General features: G+C 33.1%; 1 protein-coding gene and 1 long non-coding RNA gene across 4 annotated transcripts; one reads left to right on the plus strand and one right to left on the minus strand.

Moving 5' to 3' along the window:
• The first annotated feature begins 4,283 nt into the window (after positions 1-4,283).
• Positions 4,284-6,208, plus strand: LOC139489100 (uncharacterized). 3 transcript variants are annotated; one of them, XR_011656143.1, is made up of 3 exons: positions 4,284-4,325; positions 5,074-5,141; positions 5,903-6,208. It is a non-coding gene; the product is annotated as an uncharacterized lncRNA (long non-coding RNA). The 3 variants fall into 3 exon arrangements; XR_011656142.1 differs by lacking the exon at positions 4,284-4,325 and adding an exon at positions 4,393-4,555; XR_011656144.1 differs by lacking the exon at positions 4,284-4,325 and adding an exon at positions 4,398-4,524.
• A 9,032-nt stretch (positions 6,209-15,240) lies between these two features.
• Positions 15,241-24,753, minus strand: LOC139489101 (dehydrogenase/reductase SDR family member 11-like). Its single transcript, XM_071275228.1, has 7 exons — positions 24,595-24,753; positions 22,518-22,721; positions 20,765-20,859; positions 19,922-20,051; positions 18,822-18,911; positions 17,883-17,948; positions 15,241-15,328 (listed from the first exon to the last, which is right to left on the minus strand). Exons 1-7 carry the CDS (start codon positions 24,724-24,726, stop codon positions 15,287-15,289), a joined length of 759 nt encoding a protein of 252 aa, XP_071131329.1. The 5' UTR covers positions 24,727-24,753; the 3' UTR covers positions 15,241-15,286.
• Between the last annotated feature and the right edge of the window lie 2,319 nt (positions 24,754-27,072).

The following is a 27,072-nucleotide window of genomic DNA, read 5'->3' on the forward strand; positions in this document are numbered from 1 at the left end:
AAAAGAGAGGGTGGCCATACATGAGCCTTTTAACAATAACTGTTCGAGATCGACGCATCGGTACTGGTTATCATTTTAGGGACCTTTGCTTACGATCAGACACACAATTGCCCCTATCCAATGAGGTGCAGAGCTCGCCAAAGTTGGAAATTAGAATCGTGGAGGAAGATCCATTGTTCCAATGGAATTTGGTTTATCTTCCTTGGCCCTATCGTAGCCCGGATTTGAACCATATCGAGCATATATGGGACACTATTGGGCGTAAAGTGAGCAAAAGTACACTCAAGTTCAAACACGTCATGAATTAAACAATGCCCTCCGTCAGGAATGGTTGCTGCTACCTTAGCAACACATTAGTCGACTTATGGCAGGAATCAGAAGACGTTAAGATGCGGTTATAAAAAAAAACACCTTGCGAAATTCTTTAATTTTACTTTCCGATATATTGATGATGTTCTATTATTGAATAACTCATATTTCACCCAATACTTACATCTCATATATCCCAGCGAACTTGAAATTAAGGATACTACTGATACTAGAAGGACTGCTTCATACCTTGATCTTTTCCTCAATATTGACGCAGATGGACGACTCCACACGAAAATCTATGATAAACGGGACGATTTCAACTTCCCAATTATCAATTTCCCATTTCTCAGCAGTAACATACCCTCTGCCCCTTCGTATGGTGTTTACATATCACAATTGATACGTTATTCTCGTGCATGTTCACACTATACGGACTTCATATACAGAAGTGTGCTCCTTACACAGAAACTGCTTCAACAAAATTATGAGGAGGACAGATTAAAATTGACACTCCGTAACTTTTATGGACACCATCACGAATTAGTTGATCCATATGATGTGTCTTTGACCAAACTAGCTAAGGACATTTTTACCACATGGTAGATAGTGGTTTGTCATTACGTCGTCTAATCTTTTAATACCGAACGTGACTTATTCCCGATTGTGACTGTTTTGCTAAGTGGGAATTCGCATTACTATTAGACGTGTGACGATACTTATCTATCCCAAATTCATGTATCTAGTTTGATGTTATACTAGTAATTTTCATCGGATTTTGTAAAATTGGTTGACGTCTTTTCTATTAAATTTATGTGTTATGGTAAAGAAAATTAATCACCGCCTTCATTTATTAGTTTTGATTTTGTTCAACGTAATCTGTACGATTTTTATGTTTGAAGTTAGATTCAAAACAAACCGGACATATATATCATATAGTTAATTGCTATTGATTAGTATTGCAATGTGCATTGTGTTCAAATGTAATATCAGTATTTAGTTCTATTATAATCTTAATTCAATCTTATTTTTTAGAAATGATTTTTCAAATATGACGTCATATTTGTGCTGTTTCAGAAATTCAAATGTCTGCATAACGTAATATTGTACCTTTTCAACACTTCGTATATATGTGACGTCATGGTTATGACTTTTTGCGTTCAGGCCTGGTTTGTCACTGAGTCGGGTGTGTCTATTTTCTGTGTTGGTCTTCAATGCATTATGTATTATGGTTTTGTTTTCTGTAATTAGTTAACGTCAGTTTGATCATGTAAATCTTTAATATTCATTTGATAACATTTACTGTTTGCAATAGCATAAATTGTTCTATATAATAAGGATGTTCTTATCACAAGCAAAAAATCTTAGCCGTATTTTGCACAACCTTTTTGATCCTCAGAGCTGTACAACTTTGTCCCCCTTTTTTGACCTTTTATATCTGGGCGTCACTGGTAAGTCTTGTTTGGACGAGGCGCGTTTTTGACATAATGAATTTTAAACCTGATGCCTTTTGTTATCTATTATTCATGTGTTTCTATGCCTAATACGTTCTGCTATTTATTTGTATTGTAGTCCTGTATTATTATGTTATCAAAGTGCGAGGTTTGGCATGCCACAAAACCAGGTTTAACCAACCATTTTTTTCTTTAAAAATGTCCTGTACCAAGTCAGGAAAATGGCCATTGTTATATCATAGTTCGTTTCTGTGTGTGTAACATTTTTACGTTGTGTTTCCGTTGTGTCGTTTGTTTTCTCCTATTTGTGAGTGTGAATTCACATTACTATTAGACGTGTCACGGTACTTTTCTATCCCAAATTCATGTATTTGGTTTTGATGTTATATTGGTTATTCTCATCGGATGTTGCCTAATGCTTAGTCCGTTGCTGTGTGTGTTACATTTTAATGTTGTGTCGTTGTTCTCCTCTAATATTTAATGCGTTTCCCTCAGTTTTAGTTTGTTACCCCGATTTCGTTTTTTGTCCATAGATTTATGAGTTTTGAACAGCGGTATACTACTGTTGCCTTTATTTATCCGTAATTATCAATAATGTGGTCATTTTTATAAATTTCCTGTTAACAAAACTTTGAATTTTTCGAAAAACTAAGGATTTTCTTATCCCAGGCATAGATTACCTTAGCCGTATTTGGCACAACTTTTTGGAATTATGGATCCTCAATGCTCTTCAACTTTGTACTTGTTTGGCTTTATAAATATTTTGATATGAGCGTCACTGGTGAGTCTTATGTAGACGAAACGCGCGTCTGGCGTACTAAATTATAATCCTGGTACCTTTGATAACTATTTACACCACTGGGTCGATGCTACTGTTGGTGGACGTATCGTTCCCGAGGGTATCACCAGCCCAGTAGTCAACACTTTGGTGATGACATGAATATCAATAAAATGTGGTCATTTTTATGAATTTCCTGTTTACAAAACTTTGAATTTTTCGTAAAACTGCGGATTTTCTTATCCCAGGCATAAAATACCTTCGCCGTATTTGGCACAACTTTTTGGAATTATGGATCTTCAATGCTCTTCAACTTTGTACTTGTTTGGCTTTATAAATATTTTGATATGAGCGTCACTGATGAGTGTTATATAGATGGAACGCGCGTCTGGCGTACTAAATTATAATCCGGGTACCTTAAAAGCTTTGATAACTATTAAATGGAGTCTGTGCACAAAGTACTAATTCTTTGGCGTATAACGCTAAACCATGATGTGAAGAATCATCTTAAGATTAATTTTGAAATGTCTGACATTGTAAAGTTCGACTACAGTAAAATGTGTAAAATGCATTGTTTTGGTACAAAACACTTCATTTTGTTCTCAAAATTGTGATTAGATAAAAACAAAAATTCATACATTTTTTTTTCGTTTTAATGCCAATGTTATCCTCAACTATGTTTAAATATTATTTACAAATATTTTATCATATTCCAACCAAAATAAGAGATTGATTTTTCAAGTTTTAAAAAATCAAGGTGATGCAATACTTTTTCCCAGGTGTATGTATTGTTAAAGGGTGGGGATCTCGACTGTTTCCAAATTCTCAAAGAGAAAGGGTTAGAGTGGCCTCACGAACTCCACCTATATTTCATATGATTTCTTGTATTGTCCCATACATGAATATATATGGTTTAGGGTTAGGGATCTCGACCGTTTCTAAGTTGTCAAACAGGAGGGGTGAGCTGACCCCCAGGGACTCCCCATATATTTCATTTGATTTGTTATATTGTCACATACATTAATATATATGGTTTATGGGTGGGGATCTTGACCTTTTCCAAGTTCTAAAACAGGAGGGTTGGGGTGACTGCAGGGACTCTCCTTATTTCATTTGATTTATTATATTGTCCCATACATGAATATATATGGTTTAGGGGTGGGAATTTCGACTGTTTCAAAGTTCCCAAACAGGAGGGCTGGGTTGACCACAGGGATTCCCCCGTATTTCATTTGATTGGTTATATTGTCCCATACATGAATAAATATTGTTTATGGGGGGATCTCGATTGTTTCCAAGTCCTAAAATAGGAGGGGGTGGGGTGAACCAAGGGACTTCCCCTATATTTCATTTGATTAGTTGGGACAAGATCCCTAATGCGCCTTGAAATGAGGAACTCAAAAGTCACGTGTAAACAAAAATTCTCTGTGTAGTGGAGCTATTAAATGTGTTCAAAGTATTAAATTTTCAAAGAACTTTTTGTGTTAAAAATGGGATTATTTACCATGAGGAGCCGCATCACAAAAGGATACTCGGGGTTTGCTAATTTACGGAAAAAGTAATCTCACTTCGTACCCCGAAAATTTAACCACATATGTCAAAATGTCTCAGCTTCGAAACGAGCCATCACACATATCCAGGTTAACGATATGGACTGAGCAACAGAAGAAAATGTTACCATTACGGCCTATGGAAAAACTAATGCGCATCTGTACCCAATTTAGAAGCTCAATTCCAGAAGTTGATTTATGGATAATTTCACCTGTACACCACCGAAAATGATGGTTAGTTTTTTTTTATTTATACCTAGTTATCATAAATGGTTTAAAATAAATATTATTGATAAAGATCAGCAAAACCTCAAGGAAATTTTCGCTTTTAAAATACATTACTGGCACGGGGCTGAACACTTTTTTTAGGCACAATCATAACTTTGTTTACTTCCGAGAGATCCGAAAGGAATTTGTTTGCTACATTGAAAAGGCAAGAAATAACTTTTAAATATTATTAAATTGTAAGTAAACATGACACAATATAGTCTTTGTTATGTAATTATCACTCTGGTCTACAGGAATACCTGATAATCAAGGGAGATAACACACTTCATACGAGTAAAGTGAGATACATCATCGCATGTGCTTTTAACCAATGATTTGACCCCTGGTCAGTAGATATCATATGCATAAAAAACAGAAAAAAACATTTACATGCTTTAAGAAAATCATGAATTATTATTTTTAATGCACATGAGCAAAACAAAAGATATTGTCATTTCTCAGCACTGAAAAAGGGGGAGGGTCAAACTTTTTTGAAAACAATGTTTCTGCACCTATTCAATTATTTAGCTAGTTAGCTACTACCCATTGCTTCTAATACAAAAGGTTTAAATGAAGGTGGCTAAGCCACAAGGGAGAAGCATTTGTCTTTCTTTGTGATTAAACTTTCAAGAATAAGATTTTTTTCTCTCAATAATACTTATGTATTTAAATCAAATGATAACAAAGCCTGAGTATTTTTTTGGTCTTATTTCAGTTCCAGACGTATCATTATTTTCAACCTGAGATGGCAAACTAGAGGTTTTAAAAAGTCCTGAATAACTGGTAAGCATTTTGTTTTATTAGGCAAGCTCTAAATTGTTTTTTATGATATTTATGCAATTGAAATTACAGTCGGTATGTTAAAAATATGCTAATATGAAAACTGTTGCTATGGTCTCTGTATTAAATGAAAAGGCTTAGTTACAGATCGTTACGACTCAATATTTCGAGTTAAATCTTGCGGCAACTGTTTCTCATGTAACACTGCAAACTATATTTAGCACTACTTTGATCTGTCGTTATTTAATGACGCCATTATACATGTGATGTCACAATGTTTCCGTTAAGACCTCTTGTGGATTTCTCACTGATAAAAGGTTTTCACTGAAATACATGTAAAAAACATTTTTTTCTCAAATAGAATTATGTGAAAGGACAAGTTTTGAAAATTTGCACTATATTGTACTCTAATTATATGATATGGATGATTTCCAAGTAGTTTAGAGTGGTTTTAACAGTATTAAATACCAGATTTCCACTAGTAAGAATAATTATTTTGGTGTTGTTTTTTTTATACAACCTTCATTTTTGCATAATTTCTCTGTCAAAATGCACTTTAAGGCACAAGAAAATTTTGTAGAATGCTTTAACAGGGTCTGTGTATTGTAATAAGAGGTTATAATCAGAAGTTTTGTCCTTGTTTTGACTAGTGAAGGTATTCTGGAAGAAATTACTTATACATACTCATTGTATTCAAAATAAATGAATATAGCGACGAAAGTGTCATTGCCTTATAGTGCTAAAACAACTTTATTTTTTTTCAGAAATGGACAAAAATACACAGATTTATTCAGAATGTTATACCGATGAAGATCACATAAAAATATTTGGAAAAATCAGAAGTATGGATTTCAATATGGGACAAGATCCCTAATGCGCCTTGAAATGAGGAACTCAAAAGTCACGTGTAAACAAAAATTCTCTGTGTAGTGATATTTGACACTTTTCTATGATAAACAAGTGACTGAGCTTAACCATTTGACTTAATTTAGAAAGTAGGGGAACACAGAATAAATGTGTAAAATATATGGAGCTATTAAATGTGTTCAAAGTATTAAATTTTCAAAGAACTTTTTGTGTTAAAAATGGGATTATTTACCATGAGGAGCCGCATCACAAAAGGATACTCGGGGTTTGCTAATTTACGGAAAAAGTAATCTCACTTCGTACCCCGAAAATTTAACCACATATGTCAAAATGTCTCAGCTTCGAAACGAGCCATCACACATATCCAAGTTAACGATATGGACTGAGCAATAGAAGAAAACGTTACCATTACGGTCTATGGAAAAACTAATGCGCATCTGTACCCAGTTATATAGTCCCATACATGAATGCATACGGTTGAGGTAGGGGATCTCATCCGTTTCAAAGTTATCAAACAGGAGGGAGAAGAGCGGCCCAAGGACTTCACCTATATATATATCATATGATTTAATTACATTCAGGTATCATATAATCTAGTTGCACTATTTTTGAAAATAAAGTCAGAAACTTCCAGCTTTTTTAACTGAAAAAATTACCCATTGAAATTATAGAAATATGTTTACACTTTAAAAGCATCTAACATGCATTATAGCTGATAAAGAACATATATAATGTCACCAAGAACATAAATATTGTTAGATAATTGTTCCCAGCTGTCCTATTGTATTGGATTTTGACATTAAAATTTGTCAAAAAGAAATTTTTAGTTTCTGTACAAAATATTTTCGGCTTTTCTTTCTATGACATATATCTTTTGGTTTTCAATTCTAGTGTTTATATTTATTTACCATATATTTACCATGCATAGATGTATTTTGTCACCTGTGTGGATTTTTATTAAGTTGATCGCCAAAACCCGATATTACCCTTATCCGCTTCAGGAATCGGATCCGATATAATAATTGTATTCTAACGGCATCCATTTTGTTTTCAAAGTTGTTTTTGTCAGTCAGCTATGTTTTTTTTTCCAGTTTTTGGAGAAAAAAATAATTTGTTTTTGATTCTAAGAAAAAAAAATTGTTTGTTTCACCCTCAGCTGCCACTATATGTAATGCTTAAATTGAAAGAAAAAAATATTTTGACTTGTCGCGAAAAAATTGTCCAGAAAAAAAAACCATAGCCCCTCTAGAAAATCAAATGGTTGCTGCCTTATTTTTTTGTTTCTTCCGCCTAATTTTGTTTTTGCGATAAATATTTGTTTCTCATTATGTCGCTTAGATATTTGGTATATGATATCGAACAGTTTATGCGCTTTTGAAATTTACCCTGTGTAACCGAATACTTTTCTTTGTAGGAGTTATCTCCCCAGACACTGTTTTCCTTGTGTCCACGACTCCTTCGCAACCGTAAAAGATTAAGACAAATTTATTTTATAAAATTGCTCGTTATATCCTTCGCATGCTTTGTCCAATTTCGACCGAAGCAATATGAACGCTGCATATGAGAGTTATTTCCCCTTTTGTATTTGAAATTTTGAAATGTATTTTAAACAGGAACAACATAAGTGATAGAGACCTAGGATCCTTTGATTTGAGGTCCTTGGTCCAAAAAATGAAAATTAGGGGTCAAGATCAAAGGTCAAGGTCATATTCTAATTTTTGAATTAGGATTATTACCACTCAATTCCAGAAACCATATAAGATATCGACAAATTATTTTGACTAAATTGTTAGCTGCGACATGTCGTAACTTAATAATTTTAGCTAAAAGGATGCGTAGACAATGAATGGGAGTTTTCACCCCTATCATATCTAAAATTATGTGTAAAGGGATATAACTTATTAAACATACATATTAGAGACCTAGGGTCTTTTGATTTGAGATCCTCAGTGTGTGACCTTGAAATTGAGGTCAAGGTCATGGGTTAATTTGACGTTCTAGATTTTGACCTTTGCTTTAAATTCATATCTATACACCATAAAGCTTTATGAACTGACATTTTAGACTGATTTTTAATATTTTAATATCAAAATAGATATTTACTGGTGGAAAGGCCTTCAATTGTTCTCTGAACAATTGGTTTTTAATTATTTCATACATTTGTTCTTTGACATCTTAGCCAAAAGCTCAGGGGATAATAAACTACATAAGGATTCATAATGTGCTCTACTTCCTTGTGCAACTTCAAAATTTTTGGGTGATTCGACGATCATTTAAGGGTTTCTGGTCATATTTTTTGTAATCCATCATTAAAAGTACAAACAAACTGTTCAATTAGTTATAAATAACATAATATCCAGCTATAAAATAACACTTGGAAGTATTACAGCATTTATTGGGTAGAACACAAATCTAGGATGCTCGCATAAGGCAGCTTACCTGCCTAAAAATCACCTACTTAAAAAAAACATCTGAAATAGTAAACACACAAATGAAGTGATTCGTAAATTTATAATTTCCCGAGGGTATCGTAATCTCTGCAGTAAGCACTGTTGATGAACTTTGTGCCGACATGAATTATCATTTAGTATGTATTCTTTTTCTGCAAATTTACTTTATTATTATTTTGAAATACCTAAAACAAAGTTTGTCTACTACCTCAGGTATACATTGTCGTTGCAGTATTCGACAAAACCTTTCGTAATTTTTAGTTATTCATTCTGTTCAACTTTGTATTTGGTATGGCTATCAATCTGTTTGAATCACTCACCACTAATGAGTCTATTGTGACACGTGCTTCTGATGTACCAAAGTATATGTCAGTTATAATCTTCGACATTGCACTTTATTTAGTTATATACTGCAGCTGTGCTATTTGAGCAGTCAAATTGCATTGACCGTATATTCATATGTGATATACAGTCACTGACCGTATATCACCTTGTTTATGACGTTGACAATGTGTTTCCGTAGAGTTTTATTTATGACGTCAATAAAACATACAGGTTTGCGGCAATTTTACGTTGTCCGCTCACAATTAAAGAATAACGGTTTTTACCCTAAATACTTCATTTTGAACAGTTATAAGAGTTGCAGTATTGAGGAATAACCATACATTGTCTCGAAATATATATCTGTTATTTGTACTCGGCTCGAAAAAGGAAGAAATGCTCGGCACAGCCTCGCTTTCTACCTGTTTCAAAGCCTTGTACAAATAACATTGATATTTCGAGACAATGTATGGTTATTCATATTTATCAATTGGTTAAAGAGAGCAAAATGTATCAAAGGAACATTCAAACTAATGAAAAATAACCCGACATGGCTAAAAAATAACCTGACATGGCTAAAAAATAAATAGAACAACATAACTTGTAGGAAATATCTAACACGTATGTTTCCTGTCGAGGAAAGAGGTATTTCAATATATTACATGCGAGTGCAGAATACATAGGAAAATTACCTTGGCTGTGTTTGGCAAACCTTTTTGGAATTTTTGGTTCTCTGTGCTCTTCAACTTCGTACTCTATTTTGCCCTATAAACATTTGTTGATTCGAGCGTCACTGGTGTGTCTTTTTGAGACAAGGCGCGCGTCTGGCGTAAATATAAATTTTTAATCCTGGTATCTATGATGAGTTTATTTGTATGGTATACTTGAAATTATACTATTCTCAAACATTTTACATTTGTTTGAAATCTGTTGTTTTTTAAACTGAAATTTAAGTTTGAAATAAAAAAGGGGGATCTAGGATATACAAAATTACTATGATTGGTCAAATATTTTCATAAATAAATTTTAATTCAAAAAATTAGTCGTTTAATTTTTTTTTAACTAATAGTTTTTAGTCTAAATCAGATTGCTAATTTCGCAAACTTATAGCAATTTCGCAAATCAGATTGTTATCTATTCAGGTGTAAAATATACCCCACCCTCAATAAATTAGAGCAAGTTCTATTACTCCAGTGTTGGTACACGTTCAGTTCCTAAGGTTATAACTTTTACAACCACTTGATATTGCCACTGCTGGTACAAGTTCTGTCCCCAAGAGTTAAACTATACAACCATTGAATCGTGCCACTGCTGGTATACGTGCCATCCCAAAGAGTTTGACTATAACAACCACTGGATCATGCCACTGCTAGTATACGTGATGTCCCTGATGGTATAAATAGCGTAGTCAGCACTTTTGTGTTGACATGAAATATTAATGACATGTCTATTTTTGGTAAATTAACTTTTAAATTCTTGAAATTTGTGTAGGGGTATCTACACACACGTATAGTCTGCGTAATCCTTATTTGACATTTCTATTCTAACGCTGGTAAACGTCTGAGCTAATTTGACTTTTAAACTGTTCATTTGAGCGCTACTGTGGAGTCTTGTTCAGACGAAACTTTAACTTTAAACCCGATATATTCGACCTTTCGGTATATTCTTAATCTGACAAGTTCAACGGGATATATAAGATGTAAGCTAAGGAGTCATTATAATAAGGATTGTTGGAATAAACGATATGATTAAAAACTTAAGACCAGCAATTGAATATAATTGATGCTGTTTATGCTGATGTCATAATACTAAACTTTGTCAACAAAACTAATCAAAGAAATCATTATTTGCCTCTGTATCAACAATCTTTGAAATAGAACCATTACAGTTTTTTATCCTGCAATTGGGTGTCCTACTATACAGATACAGCCCTACATATACCGTTATGCTGTATCTGTATACTATACAGATATCGCATTAAAGCTCCGCCCACTGCCGGACTGAGTATTGTTTAAACCTGTGTGACTTCAGAATATGTATTCCAGTTGCTTTCAAATGACGATGACAATTGTCGATTTCAAAACATAAATGTGTATGATTGTGTTACAAAATCAACCATGTCAATTTCAGAATGTGTATTCAATTTGCATTCCAATGACGATGACAATTGTCGATTTCAAAACATGAATGTGCATGATTTGTTACAAAATCAACCATGTCAATTTCAGCATGCATGTTTAGTGAAAGTCAAGTCTGAAGCGTAGGACAACTCGTACACTTCTGTTTCAAATTTGACAATGTTTTGTTATTTGTTTTTACTGTTGACATTAGTTGGTATGTTAAAATAGATAATTATTCACCTTGAATAATAAAGGCAACAGTAGTATACCGCTGTTCAAACTCATAAATCCATGGACAAAAAACAAAATCGGGGTAACAAACTAAAACTGACGGAAACGCATAAATATAAGAGGAGAACAACGACACAACACTACAATGTAACTAACACACACAGAAACGGACCATGCATCAGACAAAATCCCACAAAAATAACAAATATAACATGAAAACCAAATACATGAATTTGGGATAGACAAGTACCGTGACACGTCTTATCGCAATGTCAATTTACACTCAAAAATAAGAGAAAACAAACGACGCAACGTTAAACTGTAACACACATAGAAACGAACTATAATTATATAACAATGGCCATATTCCTGACTTGGTACAGGACATTTTTAAAGGAAAAAATGGTGGGTTGAACCTGGTTTTGTGGCATGCCAAACCTCGCACTTTAATGGCAATGTTAAATATAACATAGAAATGACAACATAATATTACAGGACTACAATACAAAAAAATAGGAAAACGTATTAGACAAAGAAACACATGATTAATGAATAACAAAAAGCATCAGGTTTAAAATTTAATACGCCAAAAACGCGCCTCGTCCACACAAGACTCACCAGTGACGCCCAGATATAAAAGATCGAAAGCGAAAAAAAAAGTACAAAGTTGTACAGCACTGAAGTTGAAAAAGGTTGTGTCAAATACGGCTAAGTATTATTGAGCGATGTATTATTGTTGACCATTCGAGATTCTTTTTTGGCGAACCCGTCTATCGAGTATTGTGTGATTTTGATATTACCTCGCGGGCCTCAAGGGATTACAAATCGAAAATAAATGCTGAATTTTGTGACTTTCAAAACACAAACAATATACAGAATGAAGTGCAGGATAAAGACAATAACTGTTTAGTGTCTTTAAATATCAGCTGTATTTGTACTCGGCTCGAAACAGGTGTAGTAGCTCGCTAAAAGCTCGCATACACCTTGTTTCCTAGCCTCGTACAAATACAGCTGATATTTAAAGACACTAAACAGTTATTGTCTATATCTATGCGTAAACAAGAAATTTATCAAATCAAATATATCTAAAAAAAAATACATTAATCCAATATCTAGATCACCAGCTAAAATCTCCCTTCACATCGTCATGATCTAGACATCTGTGGCCACAATGACCGAACTATGTTGCTAAGGTTATTGTTGTCTAATGAAAACACATATACAGGTTAATCAAATCAATTTTGTACAAAATCCACAAAAAATATTTTCTTTGAAACCACTACTCGGTTATATTTGGCTTGTTTTTATATTTACATAGTTGTATGTGACTGCCATACACGTGAGATATTTAGGTAGCTATAAAACCAGGTTTAAACCACCATTTTCTACATAAGAAAAATGTCTTTACCATTTCAGGAATATGACAGGTGTTTTTAATATTTTTGATGTATTTGTATTTGTGCTTTTGATTTTGTCATTTGATAAGTGGCTTTACGATTTGAATTTTACTTGGAGTTCCGTATTTTTCTTATATAAAGTGATGTTTTCGTTATGTACTTTGTACGACCTTTCGTTTGATATACGACAAGCATACCTTTTGAAACTTTTCGATTTTTACACTTAATGACCTCATCCGCCTACATTTTTTTAGATCGGAAGTATGCTATATGTAACATAGAGTAGATGAGATTTCATTTGATATGCGACAACGCCATGTTCTAGAAAGTTTTATTTTTGTACTTTAAAAAACAACCCTATCAAACTCATTTTTAGAGGTCGGGAATTTGAAAATTCAAATATACACATCTTGACCTTTCATTTGATATACAACAACCCTATCGTAAAAGAAGATTTGTTTTTTGCACTCAATGACCCCATCCAACCAATGTTTGGAGGACGTCAATTTGAAATTTGAAATGTACGCTTTATGTTCCTTCATTTGGTATGCGACAACATTACCATCGGAGAAATTTGAAGTTTTGCACTAAATGACCCCACCCTTCCCCCTGGGATGAAAAGTAGGTTGAAAATTTTCATTTTGAGCAGAGTTTACTAATTAGTTATCAAAGGTACCAGGATTAAAATTTAGTACGCCAGACGCGCGTTTCGTCTACATAAGACTCATCAGTGACGCTCAAATCAAAAATATTTATAAACCCAAACTAGTACAAAGTTTAAGACCTTCAATTTCATATATCAGATGACCCCATTTAACAAAGTGCCAAAAATGATGCAATATCAACTATATAAATAGAAGTTTTACAACGTCAATGCAAAAAATGAAAATTTCAAATTGATATTTTGGTGGTTTTTTTTCATGGAATGATTTTGGTATTTGGTCAAACATATTACTATGTTAACTTCTTCAATTTCTTAAACATTTTAAGTGATAAGCTGTTGTTGATTCAGAAATACATGCCGCCACTCGCAAAATTTTAAACTGCATTATCTCTAAAACGACAATAGATATCTCACATCTATTAAATGATAAATGATCTACAGTTGAAGGACAATATTATAGAAAAAGAATTGGGACAATTTCAAAGTTCACCAAGGTCACAATAAATCATCAAATATATGATGCTATACCAAACTTGAGAACCGGAAGTCGTAGAGACGTGGCACTATCACCATTCAACTCGGGACCACTTAACCTTTTTATATATCACAAGGTCAAGGTCATAGTATACTGTGAAGGTCAAGGTGAAATTTCATCATGACCTGACATTGACCTCCAATTGAAGGTCTTGAATTACTGATTATCTCTGCAATTTATAGTAGGTTGATATCTGTTACCTTTAAAAAGATATACACAAAATTCTATACTTTTAAGAATCATCCTGTTGTAACTTTTGAACAGACGGTCGGACATTTTTGTGCTTATTATATAAAATGTAGAGCTCGTCGAGAGGAACATTTTATATGCTGTATGTATGCAGCGAAGTCTTGTCGTTTTCCTAATATGTAAGCTTGAAATTGCAGCGTTATTTTTTTTTTTGCACTCGGTAACTTTTGACATTGGTGCATATTAAATGTCACACGAATTAAAGATTATTGTTGAAGGTCCCAAGTCTCTATGACTTCCGGTTCTCGAAATACAATTTTTCTAAAATTGTGTATATTTTTTTCTGTTTAACTCCTTATAAGGATAAAAACAAAATGATTGTATATGTTCATTAACATTGCCATCTGTTCCTGTACATGTTGCTGTTGTCAAATCGATTCTATCTAGTATACTTTTTGAGAAAACTGCGAAGGAAAAAAAAATGTTTCAAGGGGATATAACTCTCTTAGGGGACGATGAAATCCTATTCAGCCTTATATGGTAATACATCATGATAATATTTACCGTTTGTCCAAAAAAAGGACATGATATCTTAAAAAACGAGGGAGCCGTGTTGAAAAAAATCAATAAAAGGAAGATAACTTCTAAAGGGGATTATGAAATCCTACAAACGTTCATCAGGTAACAGTTCATGATGAGGTCTATCGATGGTTCAAATTTGGCATTGATAACTTCAAAAGAAGCGGTAGGCGGGCAAGCCAAAAAAATGCTGGAAGTAAATAAAAAAGAAAAAAGAAGAAAAGGAAACATTATAAAAATAAAAAGGTCTTTCCTCACGTAGGAAAAAACATTAGAAAAACAATAAGGTTTTTCCTCAATGAGAGGAAGACCTTAATTAATAAAGAACAGTTAATTTATGAAATGTGCTTGTTAATAGTTAATATATTAGCAACGCCCTAATATTCTGTTTCTTTAAAAATGTAAAAATAACTGCTTTGATATTAAATATAAATGTTTATTCGTTATTAATTCTGTTCATTGTACTAAGCTGTTTAAATGTTAGCATATAAATAAAATAAAAAAGCAATAGCAAGAAAAGAGAAACGAGAGATACCAAAGGGACAGTCAAACTCATAAATCGAAAATAAACTGAAAACGCCATGGCTAAAAATGAAAAAGACAAACAGACAAACAATAGTACACATGACACAACATAGAAAAATAAAGAATAAACAACACGAACCCCACCAAAAACTAGGGGTGATATCAGGTGCTCCGGAAGGGTAAGCAGATCCTGCTCCACATGTAAAATAATGAAAATAACAATAAATGTGGAAATTGTATTATTATAAATTTAAAAGTTGTAGACACAGATTAGCTCACTTGGTCTGTTGGACGTAACAAAATGTCGTGTATCTGTAAAAAATCAAGAAAATATAACATTATATACAAATTAACAAATGTATCGTGATTTTAAGTTTTGATTGTGCCTCGTGTTTTACCTCATTCAACATCAACATCAAACAGGTAAACTTAAACAAATAGTAAATTTAAACACTAATGTGTATCAAACTGCTCAGTGGTACTTCTATATTCAATGAAACATTAGTTTACAAACACTCAAATATAATGAATAGTTACGGAGAATACACATCAATATCACAAACTAAAACAAGGGGATATCAAGATCTCAAAAAGATGCGAGACTGGAATCATTGACAGAGTTTATTCATTTGTGTATTAGATAATGAATATTAGTTTTATCGCCAGTATAAACAATGAACTTGAAAAAAAGTAACGAATCGTTATAATTTACTAGCTCAGGTTGCTTATTACTAAACAGCTTTGTAAAATTTATCATTCATACCGACCGTGCTAGGGTTGTATAGCCAGTCAAGGTCGTTAAAAGCTTCCATTTGTTGTTGATTCATTTGAGCGAGCGTTATTAAAAAAAACATACCCATAAAAATGTTATATCCATAAACACGTTGTTGTCATTGTTATAAACGCAAAAGTTAATAATTATAAAATGTTATTATGAAAGGAAAGATATTACAAAAGCATTAAAAGAAAACATAAAAAATCTTATATAGACTATGGATATAAACGGAGTACTAACTCTGAAATAACAACAACTATTCATGTTAAGATGAGAATTTAACTCTGAAAAATAATTGCAAAATCGAATATCAAACGAAAGCTCCGAACTTTGAGGCAAATCCAAAAACATTTTCTTTTAACGAGCGACTGAAATCCGCGCGTTATTTGGCTGCCATCACAAATTGGTTGATCTTTAACCCAGGTGTCTAAATTTACAAAACACTTTGTCATAGATCGCACGCCACCGCTATCCCCCATTTGATAATTCTTGAAGCGCATGAGACGCTTACGCTGATGTCACACCTGGTCTCACTTAATTTTGATTTCATGTGATTCCATCCTTTTTCCTTTGTACTCATTTGCATCTTCCGAATTAGTTTATGATATTTAAACATCAGTTAACTAGATTTGCCCAGATAATACAATTATATTGTTCAGTGTTCTAAGGTCATAAATCAATCGCGAGTAAACAAATCCAGTTTACAAAATTAAAAAACCCGATAAAAACACATAACTATAAGAGGAAAACTAACGAACAACAGGAACTCTGAAGTGAAGAAAAAAGACATCTGACATAGAGAGGAACTTTTCGATATCATAACAACTGTCATATTTCTGACTTACAGGAAATTTTAAGAAAAAATGATGGGTTGAACCTGGTTTAATGGATATATAGAAACCTTCATGTGCTGGAGCATTTAAAGCATAGACTACTAACATGAGCATGTCTAAGACATAGACAACTAGCCTGAGCATGTGATGAGCACTAAATACATAGACTTATAATCTGAGGAAGTTATGGAGCACTTCAGACATATACTACTAACTTGAGCCTGTGCTGGAGCACTTCAGGCATAATTATTCTACTAACCTGAGCATGAGATAGAGCACTTGAGGCATCGACTACTAAGCTGAGCATGTGCTGGAGCACTAAAGGCAAAGACTACTAACCTGAGCATGTGATGGAGCACTTAAGGCATAGACTAATAATCTGAGGAAGTCATGGAGCACTTAAGACATAGACTACTAACCTGAGTATGTGATGGAGCACTTAAGGCGTATACTATAAGCTGAGCATGTCATATAGCACTTATGACATAGACAACTAGCCTGAGCAAGTGATGAGCACTTATCGCATAGTCTAATAATCTGAAGATGTCATGGAGCACTTAAGGCATATTCTACTAGCCTGGGCATGTGATGAGCATTTTAGGCATATACTACTAAAATGAGCATGTGCTGGAGCACTTAAGGCATAGACTTCTAAGCTGAACATTTGATGGAGCATTTAAGACAAAGACTACTAACCTGAGTTCGTGTTGGAGCACTTAAGGCATAGACTACTAACCTAAGCATGTGATTGAGCACTTAAGGCATATACTACTAACCTGGGCATTTGCTGGAGTACTTAAGGCATAGACTACCATCCTGGGCATGTGATGGAGCACTTAAGACATAGACTACCAACCTGGGAATTTGCTGGAGCACTTAAGCCATATACTACCATCCTTGGCATTTGCTGGAGCACTTAAGGCATAGACTAACAACCTGGGCATGTGATTAATCACTTTAGACATAGACTACTAACCTTGGCATTTGCTGGAGCACTTAAGGCATAGACTTCCAACCTGGGCATTTGCTGGAGCACTTAAGTCATAGACTACCAACCTGGGCATGTGATGGAGCATTTCAGACATAGACTACTAACCTGGGCATGTGATGGAGCACTTCAGGCATAGACTACTAACGCTGAGCATGTACTGGAGTACTTAAGGCATAGACTACCATCCTGGGCATGTGATGGAGCATTTCAGACATAGACCACTAAAGCTGAGCATGTGATGGAGCACTTAAGGCATAGTCTACTAACCTGAGCATGTGCTGGAGCACTTAGGGCATATACTAAAGCATCTGCTATATCATCGGCTTGGAGACACTGAAAAGAGTATGAGGTCCAAGTATACATATACTATGTATGCATATATAATGAGTATATGTACTTGTAATTCAAACCTTTTTTCCTGTTAAAACATCAAAATTTAATTTCAGTCAGTTACAAGTATTTAATAAAAATCTTTGAAACAACAGTAAAATTGAAAAAGCAAAGATTTTTAGATGTGAAATGAAACTAGGTTTTTTTAAATATTTTTAATTAGTTTTTCGTTGATTAATGGCCAGTAAATAAATAAAATACTCTGAAATTCATGGTCTAAATAATAGAATGTATTTCATGTAAATGAACATGATGAAGGTATTTGACAGTTTACATAATATACCTGACAAACAATGTATAAAAAAGACAGGATATAAGTACTGATGACTGTGTTTACTGTCATAAAATGGATTATTCTTTAACAGGATTCCATAAATAAATCAAGTAGGAATTTACGGTCATTTCAGGTTTGTTCCGGTAAAGCACGTCTTCTGTTGTTGCAATAATTAATTCCATGGTGTCAGATCACAGTATCCGATGAAGGATGAAAGCGTTTCCACTATGCAACAGATTGACAATCCGAAAGTCAATGGACCAAGTTTCGAAAACATGAAACAATAACTTTGTTTAATAAAAATAAGAAGATGTTGAACTTTTATGCCAATGAGACATTTCTCCATCGAAGTCACAATGTATCAAAAGTTATTAATTGTCGGTCAAAATACGGTCATTATGACAGAGCCTATGTACTTTAGGTAGCCGAAAGATGAAAATGGGAGGGGGATGTAGTATGGTTTGCAATAACACAAAATGTATCCATATTGTATGAAACACGTATCCTTTTAAGTGTTATACTTTATAACGTTATAATCATACCTTTATACTTGAATATAACGCCTTAGCTTTTTCCTCACTTTTCTGCATCCTTTGTGCAAACTCTGTTTCAACTAGACCAGGACTGATCGACTGTAATAAATAATATTTAAATTTAAGCACAAGCAAAATGCAAAGGGACAACCTTACGTTATCATTATTCATATTGTTAAATTTTCTTTTGATGCCAGTTCAGTAAATAGTACCTAAATCATCCATTTATTTAAACATCATACACATGGATGCACAACTCCAGTGTCAAGACTTGATAATTCATATCTAAGAATACACTGAGTTTCGGACAAGAAAAAAAGAGTGTGTACAATCTCATTACAAATACCAAGTTCATGATTTGGAAGTTGAAGAGCACAAGGTTCAGAACCATGGTCACCCTTGTAGCAGATTGCATGACTTTCAAACTGTCTAGCAGTTTACAAAATAAGAATAAAGACTTATTGACCTGTATAGGGGCCAAAATATCCCGTCTTTCAGGATACCCATCATAAAGAAACAATACAACCGGAAGTGAGATGTTTCTTGGTATAACAGTGTATGTAACCAATTTAGTAAAGGTTGAATAGTGCAGAGCACGTGTTTAATAAGACCCGTCTACTTCCAGTCTTTAATATGTTTCTGACTGTCCTTGTAGCGAAGGGTAGACAAGGTATATACTTGAATGATTATAATGGAGTTACCCAATTTACCAGAATAAGTACACAGCCTGGAATTGATTGTATGTGTTTTGAAGTGTTCATAGTTGCAGTTATAATCTATGACAACATTTCTAATCTCGACTTTTATGAAACCATGATCTTATATTACTAATATTGCATTCGAAAAAAGGTAGAAAAAAATACCAACAACATATTGACAAACATAACTTAAAACATTTTTTTTATATATATAAACAAGAAGAGTAAGTTAAAAGTACCTACAAGTATACTGAAATCAGTAGCACAATACTATATAATTATATTATATACTTAAAATTAAAAACGAATAAAATACCCAAATCCAAATGCCAGACTGGCAATCATACCACATCTTCTTATTTTAACATTTATGTATTTATGTAAGAGAAACCATTTATTTATTTTAATTACCGTGATTCTTATTTGTGATTTCATTTCTCGAAGTTCGTGTCTGATACCTTCTCCGAGAGCAGTCACAGCATGTTTGGTAGCTGAATAAAAATGTCCATTAGCGGAAGGGATAACTCGATGACCAGAAATACTAAAAAAAGAGAATAGTACATTTTCTAATTAGTATAATTCACTTTTCTATAGAAAATGTATCTGCTTACTGCAACGTCAGGTGCGGATCCAGACATTACTTTTAAATAGATTAGACCGTTGGTTTTTCCATTTGAATGGTTTTACATTACTAATATTTGAGGCCCTTTATAGCTTGCTGTTCGGTGTGAGCCAAGGCTCCGTGTTGAAGGCCATACCTTGACCTATAATGGTTTACTTTTATAAATTGTTATTTGGATGGAGAGTTGTCTCATTGGCACTCATACCACATCTTCCTATATCTAATTATTAAAAGGGGGCTTAAGTTTCCGACTATATGCCTCCATTCAAAATCATTGATCGTCAAAACAGGGGTTCCAACTCTCAAAACGCCCTCCCCACAATCTTGGATCCGCCACTGAACGTAATAGCGACATATGCATATAACACTTCGTTTTGAAACTTTAGCAAAATCCAATACGTCTGACAACGGTGTTCAAGAGAAAGATCGAGAGATATGAAAGAGAATCTACTAACATATTATTTTTACTTTTATTTTTCGGATGTTTCAAAGATAACATTATAATTATTTCTGATAAATATTTATCAACAATACGATCGTTTCAATTTAGCTATTATAGGTTCATGTATTAAAATTGCTGCTGTGTGAATGTTTCTAACGAAATAGTGAGATATACATATTTTATGACCAACCTGTTCAGCAGAAATACATGTCCATCATTTGCACCTTTTTCCCTCATTTGTTTGACAGCTTCTCTTGTACAAATTGTCAATCCTATGATATTTACCTGAAATTTTATAAAATCTCAATTAAGAATATTCTGTTATAAATGTCATTTCGATAATTGGTAAAAAATAATTTGAGAGTGTAAAATATCATATTGACAGTATCATAATATATTACGATGTAAAGTGTACCTTCATTCATCACAACTGTTATAAATACGTGCCCGTTGAATGAGGAGCGTTACATTGTTCTGGTAGACAAACAACGCTTCATTCATGATTGCAAGAACTCCTTTGATTTTATACATCAAGTAATAATAAATAAATTTGGTGTATTTACTGTCTTCTGATTGGTTAAAAGTATTACTTTTATTTTCAATGTTGTCAATTTTTATGGCGACACGCCCGCTTTTACCGGAACTACTTTTTTTATTTTGCATACGCCAACATGTGTGTCCGTTGTTATTGTTAATATAAATAATATAAAAAGTTTTTTGAGCCTTATTTTTGATAGAAATTAATTTATAATGAATGTCAATAATTTATTTTGAATTTATTGAACCATAAAATTATTTTTGACTCTTCACGTTTTACATCATTCGCTTCGCGGATTATTCCATATGAAGAGTCAAAAATTTATTTTCTCGTTCAATAAATTCAAAATACATGTAAATAATAGCCATGCATTAACTTGACCGACCAATAAAACTTATTGTTACAAAGGAATCAAAGAAGAATCCCAAAAGAAAGTAGAATGAAATTCAAAACAGTGTGGCTGTGGCCATTGATTGACATATTAAATTCATCCATTGACTGGGACAATTTAGTGAACGTTTGTATGTAACAACTACTGCTCACTATGTACTTTTTAAAGACACCTAAACTATGGGGTCACCAAAGGTTCTCAACACCTTAATAAAGTAATTCGAAAAACTAATCAGAAATAACACGATGTTTTGATTTATATCAATTATATAAATCAAAACATAAAGGTTATTCCTGATTAATTTTTTGAATTATTTTATAATTAAAGGCGTTAAGAAACCTTTGGTGACCCCACAGTTTAAATGTCTATCGTAGGTACGTCGTGAACAGTGGTCGTTACAGACAAACGTTCACGTAAATTGTCCCAGTCAATGGATGAATTTAATGTGTCAATCAATGGCCACAGCCACACTGTTTTGAATTTCATTCTATTTTATATGTTATAATGACTGTTATACAAGTTAGAGGTTTAATCCACAATGTTTAACAGGAGAAAATGCCTGTACAAAGACACGGATATGACAGTTGTTTTCCATTCGTTTTAGCTTTTTATTTTGCCTTAAATGCCAGAACTTTCGTTATTTAATTTTTAACTTCTAAAAACATACAAAAAGAATAAAAGTAGAAAAGGATTGCCAATTGAATTCATAGTTTTTTAAAACACGGATTATTTATTATGCAAGATACAGCTAACACTAAGATCTTTTAGTATTTTCGATTACCGTTGTATAGACATATCTACAATTGAAAATGACAATGACAATCTTTCATTATTTTTGACAGTGAACCTAATATTATTGTAGTATAAGCTCTGGAACTTCTTTTAACAACAGTAGTATTAGAAAATTTATATATTAGTGAGAGACAAAACTCGAATAAGAAAGATCTTCAATAATGCCATTATTTATTTTATCCCACATTAAACGATTTCAAACTAGTTTATTTGAGAACTTACATCAACCATTTCTCTCCAATCTTTTGTTTCCCCACTCAGTAACGGAGCTGCATGTGCTAATCCAGCATTGTTAACACAAACATCTACGCCACCTAGATCACGTTTGATCATGGTGAACATATCCATAATGTCTTGTTCATTTTTAAGGTCACATCTCACAGGTATTACCTGGCCTTTGGCAGATGATAATTCCGTTTTAAGAGCCTGAATAGAAAACAAACATGTTATTTATAGTTAAATGACTCACTCCTTCTGTTATAGCATGTATATTGCACTGCCGTTATATATATATATATATATATGTTAGTTATTGCACTGTTCAACATTTTTCATCACAGGGCCTTTTCTAGCCGCCTATACAGTATGGGTTTTTCTCATTTGTTGAAGGTCGTGCGGTTGCCTATTATTGCTAATATCCAGTTCATTTAAACCCTGGTGTTTCATTGGCAATCATTAAACATCTCCTTCTAAAATTATATGCTATAAAAATTCGATCATTCCTGTACTGTCAAATTATGGCCGATTGGGGGTTTCAGAGCTTGCTTTCAGTAGTTGTCTGTTTTATATAATTATTGTAAAATGTTGTTTGTACTTGCGGTTTCGTTATAAGGATAGAGTATATACCATGAGGGCACAATCATGTCATTGATTATTCATTTATCTTATTTTTATTTCGATATTTATTTCATGTTCTTTAATGATGGCGCTTTGTATTTTTCATTTATCCATTGACAGAGAAAAAGAGGTGGAGACTCTGTGACGTGTACATACATGTATCAACAATAAAAAGAAAGAAAAAAGAAAAAACTGTGTTTTCGATAGGTACAGAAATAATGGCCCGCAAAAGGGTCATTTCGGACCCCTCAGAGATTTGTTGCGAGATTTTATACGAATACATTGGGACTGGTCGTGGCTATGTATTTATACACCCAGCACAGCCATTTATATGTAATCATTTGTTAATTGTAGGTTTGACAGCCGATTGGAAAACTCCATAAGGCAATATTGTATGTACATAATTGACCTACAGACACGAGCCTAGTATCACAAATAAAATTGACGAAGCCTGACCTTACTTAGTACGATCTACAAAAGTATGCTAAATAAACTACTACATTTATGAGGTAAAACTCATATTTTACGAGCAGTGGTGTGTCTGTTTGAGAATCATATTCTGGTATCCCTTTTTATATTATTGATGCAAACAATTTACATGTAAAGAACAGTAACTGTTGAAGATTTAAAAATTAGAAAAAAATAAAAATTATTTGCACTTCATCCCGTTTATATAGGTCACGTAGGGTTTAAAGAGATAATTTATTTAGTTATCGCGTAACTTGGTCAAGCTATGTTTGTTATCCTACAAAAACTAGTCCGTCCTAAAATAACAGATATTTTTATAGTTACTGGTATAAAGCAATTTGTTTCTTTAAATAGACACCTTTTTTAAGATTTTTTTTTCTTATACAATATAACGTTGTTCTGAATAGACAACTATCCTTCTTTTCTCAGTTATTGTATTTCTGTAGCTATGTCAATTGAAGTTTAATGTATCCTACATATATATATGTTCTCTGTCGTCAATATCAAATTTAACACAATTGCAGTAATTTTTAAAACCCGTCTATCATGATGTTTCCATGGTTACAAATTACATAAACTTTCTTTTACCATAATGATGGCTATAAGATAATAATATTATTAATATATCAAAGTGGGATAAAATGGCAAACATTATAATGGTATGTATCTTAATCACCTCACTCACACGACTATACATACTTTTACAAATGATGACTTGCGGACAGTAGCAGTAATTATAATACCAGATCTTCTTACATCTGTATACTATCAGGACTATAGATGTATAAATATCACATACATGTACACATGTAGCTTTTAAAGCATTGGTGCGTGCCTATACATTATCGAAATAATTGATTATTTGTAGGAGTTTCCAGCACGAGATCTACATGTATGATAATACACCCACATATATAAGCTTACTGTAACACAATTCGTGTACAGGTGCAATATTTTACATTATGTGTGTAAATAAAAGATGTTCATACGATACCTCAATTTTATCGATATTTCTTGAACAGCCTACAACCTTCATGCCATTTTGTACAAGCTGTCGCACAATAGCGGCACCAATGCCAACAGAGGCACCGGTTACAAGAGCAACTCGACCTGCCCACCTTTCCATTGTTCTAATTAATGAACTGCGGTAAAATTTGAATCGGTCACGGACACTTCTATTTTACGTGTTTAAATGATAAATCAGCCTAAGGATATAATTATACGGACGGTGGTCAAAAACGCAACACTATATATTATACTTTTTTAGTCTCATTTTCAAACCTTCAATTTTGTGGAATAAATGCTGCATATCTTTTTTATTATAAATTTACAAAAAAAAAGTTTATTACTCAGTCATGTCAGTGTCTAAAAACAGTTGCAATAGGTATATAATGTTTATATATATTATCAAATCAAATCAAACATCTGTATTTCTAATTAGTTGTAACTTGATAGGGCTGTAAAAGCGTTGACCGTGTGCTTATTTTTAGAATGTAGCGCCTCCGCGCTTGATACAACATGCTTTATATCGTAAACATACTTTATTTTATTAGTTACAATTTCAAGTTAAATATAATATACACAAATTGACATTTACATACAAACGATTATTTAATTGTTCTTTCCTTTTAACTCAGTTTTGCTAAACAAACCAGACTTAATCCCCCACTATTTGATTTTTAAGAATAATCTTAAACTGCAAAAGAATTCTTCAATGTATATGACTGATGAAAAGGGACATATTAGTCTATCCATTTTTTTTTTTAAGTAACCGAACTGAATCATGTGAATTACTTTTGTGTAAAGCAAATTGTATCAGAAAGTTCTCAAAATCCTTTGAGAAAATCTTCTGGTCCTAACTATTTTTTCGAATGCAAAATTTCGATGGTCAAAACCATCGGACCACCACTTTTCAAAACTGTTCATTGTATAAGGATCTATATGTAAGTAAACAGCATATACCAGACGTTTCTGAGACTTTTTTTTTAATAAATCATTTGGTGTACTGATTAATACTTCAGTTTGCATGGTTTGGGATAACAATAATTATTTCATTATTAGTAACAACTAGCTTTGAACAAACTCCCAGTAATTGCAAATAATCTTTGTTGGATGTTTTGAGTCTTTTGTGCAGGTTGTTCTTATATTGTACAGAACTGATACACTGCTGTTTCAGTTTCGGGAAGCATTGAGCGCAAACAACCAAGTTGTTGTACTGATTTTACTACTGTCCCGGGTTAGGGGATAGTTTGGAACCCGCTAACATATTTAACCCCACCACATTCTGTATGTATGTGCCTATCCAAGGTCTGGTGTATGTTAGTCAGTGATTGTCGTTTGTTGCTGTGTTACTCATTTTTTTTTTCGTTCATTTTATTTTGTATATTTTAAATAAGGCCGTTAGTTTTCTCGTTTGATTTGTTTAACATTTGTGATTTCGGGGCCTATTATAGCCGACTATGTGGTATTGGCTTTGCTTATTGTTGAAGACCGTATGTTAACCTATCATAAAGGCTGTTAATTTCTGTGTTATTTGGTCTCTTGCGAAGAGTTGTCACATTGGCAATCATACCGCATGTTCGTATTTATATCAATCCCTGCTACATTCTTTATGAACCTGTCCCAATTAAGGAGCCTGTAGTTCCATGGTTGTCGTTATTCATGTCTCAACTTATATTTGATATTTTGTAAATCGTTTTGTTTTGTAAAATAAGGCCGTTAGTTTTTTTCGTTTGAATAGTTTCATACTTTTCATGTTTTATAAACGGCTTTGAATTATTTTGTCATTATTGAAGGCCGTAAGGTTGTTTATAACTCTTTACATTCACTTTGTTATTTTGATAGTTGCCTCATTACATGTATGATGTAGCAATCATGCATATCACATCTCTTCGTTTTTATATTTTATACCCGACTTTTAATCTCGTGTTTTCCTGAACATGCATGAAACACTTGCTTTAAAAATTAGCATCAATTTAAACTTTTATATAATAGAAAACAATTGATATTTATTAATTGGTTTGATGGTGGACAGGAGGGTTTCGTATATGAATGCGGTTGCCTGGTTAAAATTGAAAAATAGGCATGATAAGCGACAAATTAAATAAATAATAAAGGCCTCTTTCCTTCTTCTTATACCTCATCTATTGATTTAAACTGATCACTAGCCCAATCATAAGTGTTGAAAGTAATATTTATCAAAAAGTAGTATTTCAATATTCAGCCCCATTCTACTATTCAGTCAGCCATCAGTCCTACCCTGATATACCCTATCTTTATCGGGTAATTAATACTGATAGCGTTTGACATTTTTAGCCGAACAAATTTATCCATTTTATATAACTTAAATTAAACCATTGTGGTGACGTCAGCCTATTCATTAACCGTGGATTCTTTTTCTAGAATCAACGCTTCCTAAATCTGTCGCTGAAATGGGCTCAACATATTAGATTCTTTTGTTTCCTTTGTGTGC

This window comes from Mytilus edulis, chromosome 9 (assembly GCF_963676685.1).
Source record: "Mytilus edulis chromosome 9, xbMytEdul2.2, whole genome shotgun sequence".
NCBI lineage: Eukaryota > Metazoa > Mollusca > Bivalvia > Mytilida > Mytilidae > Mytilus > Mytilus edulis.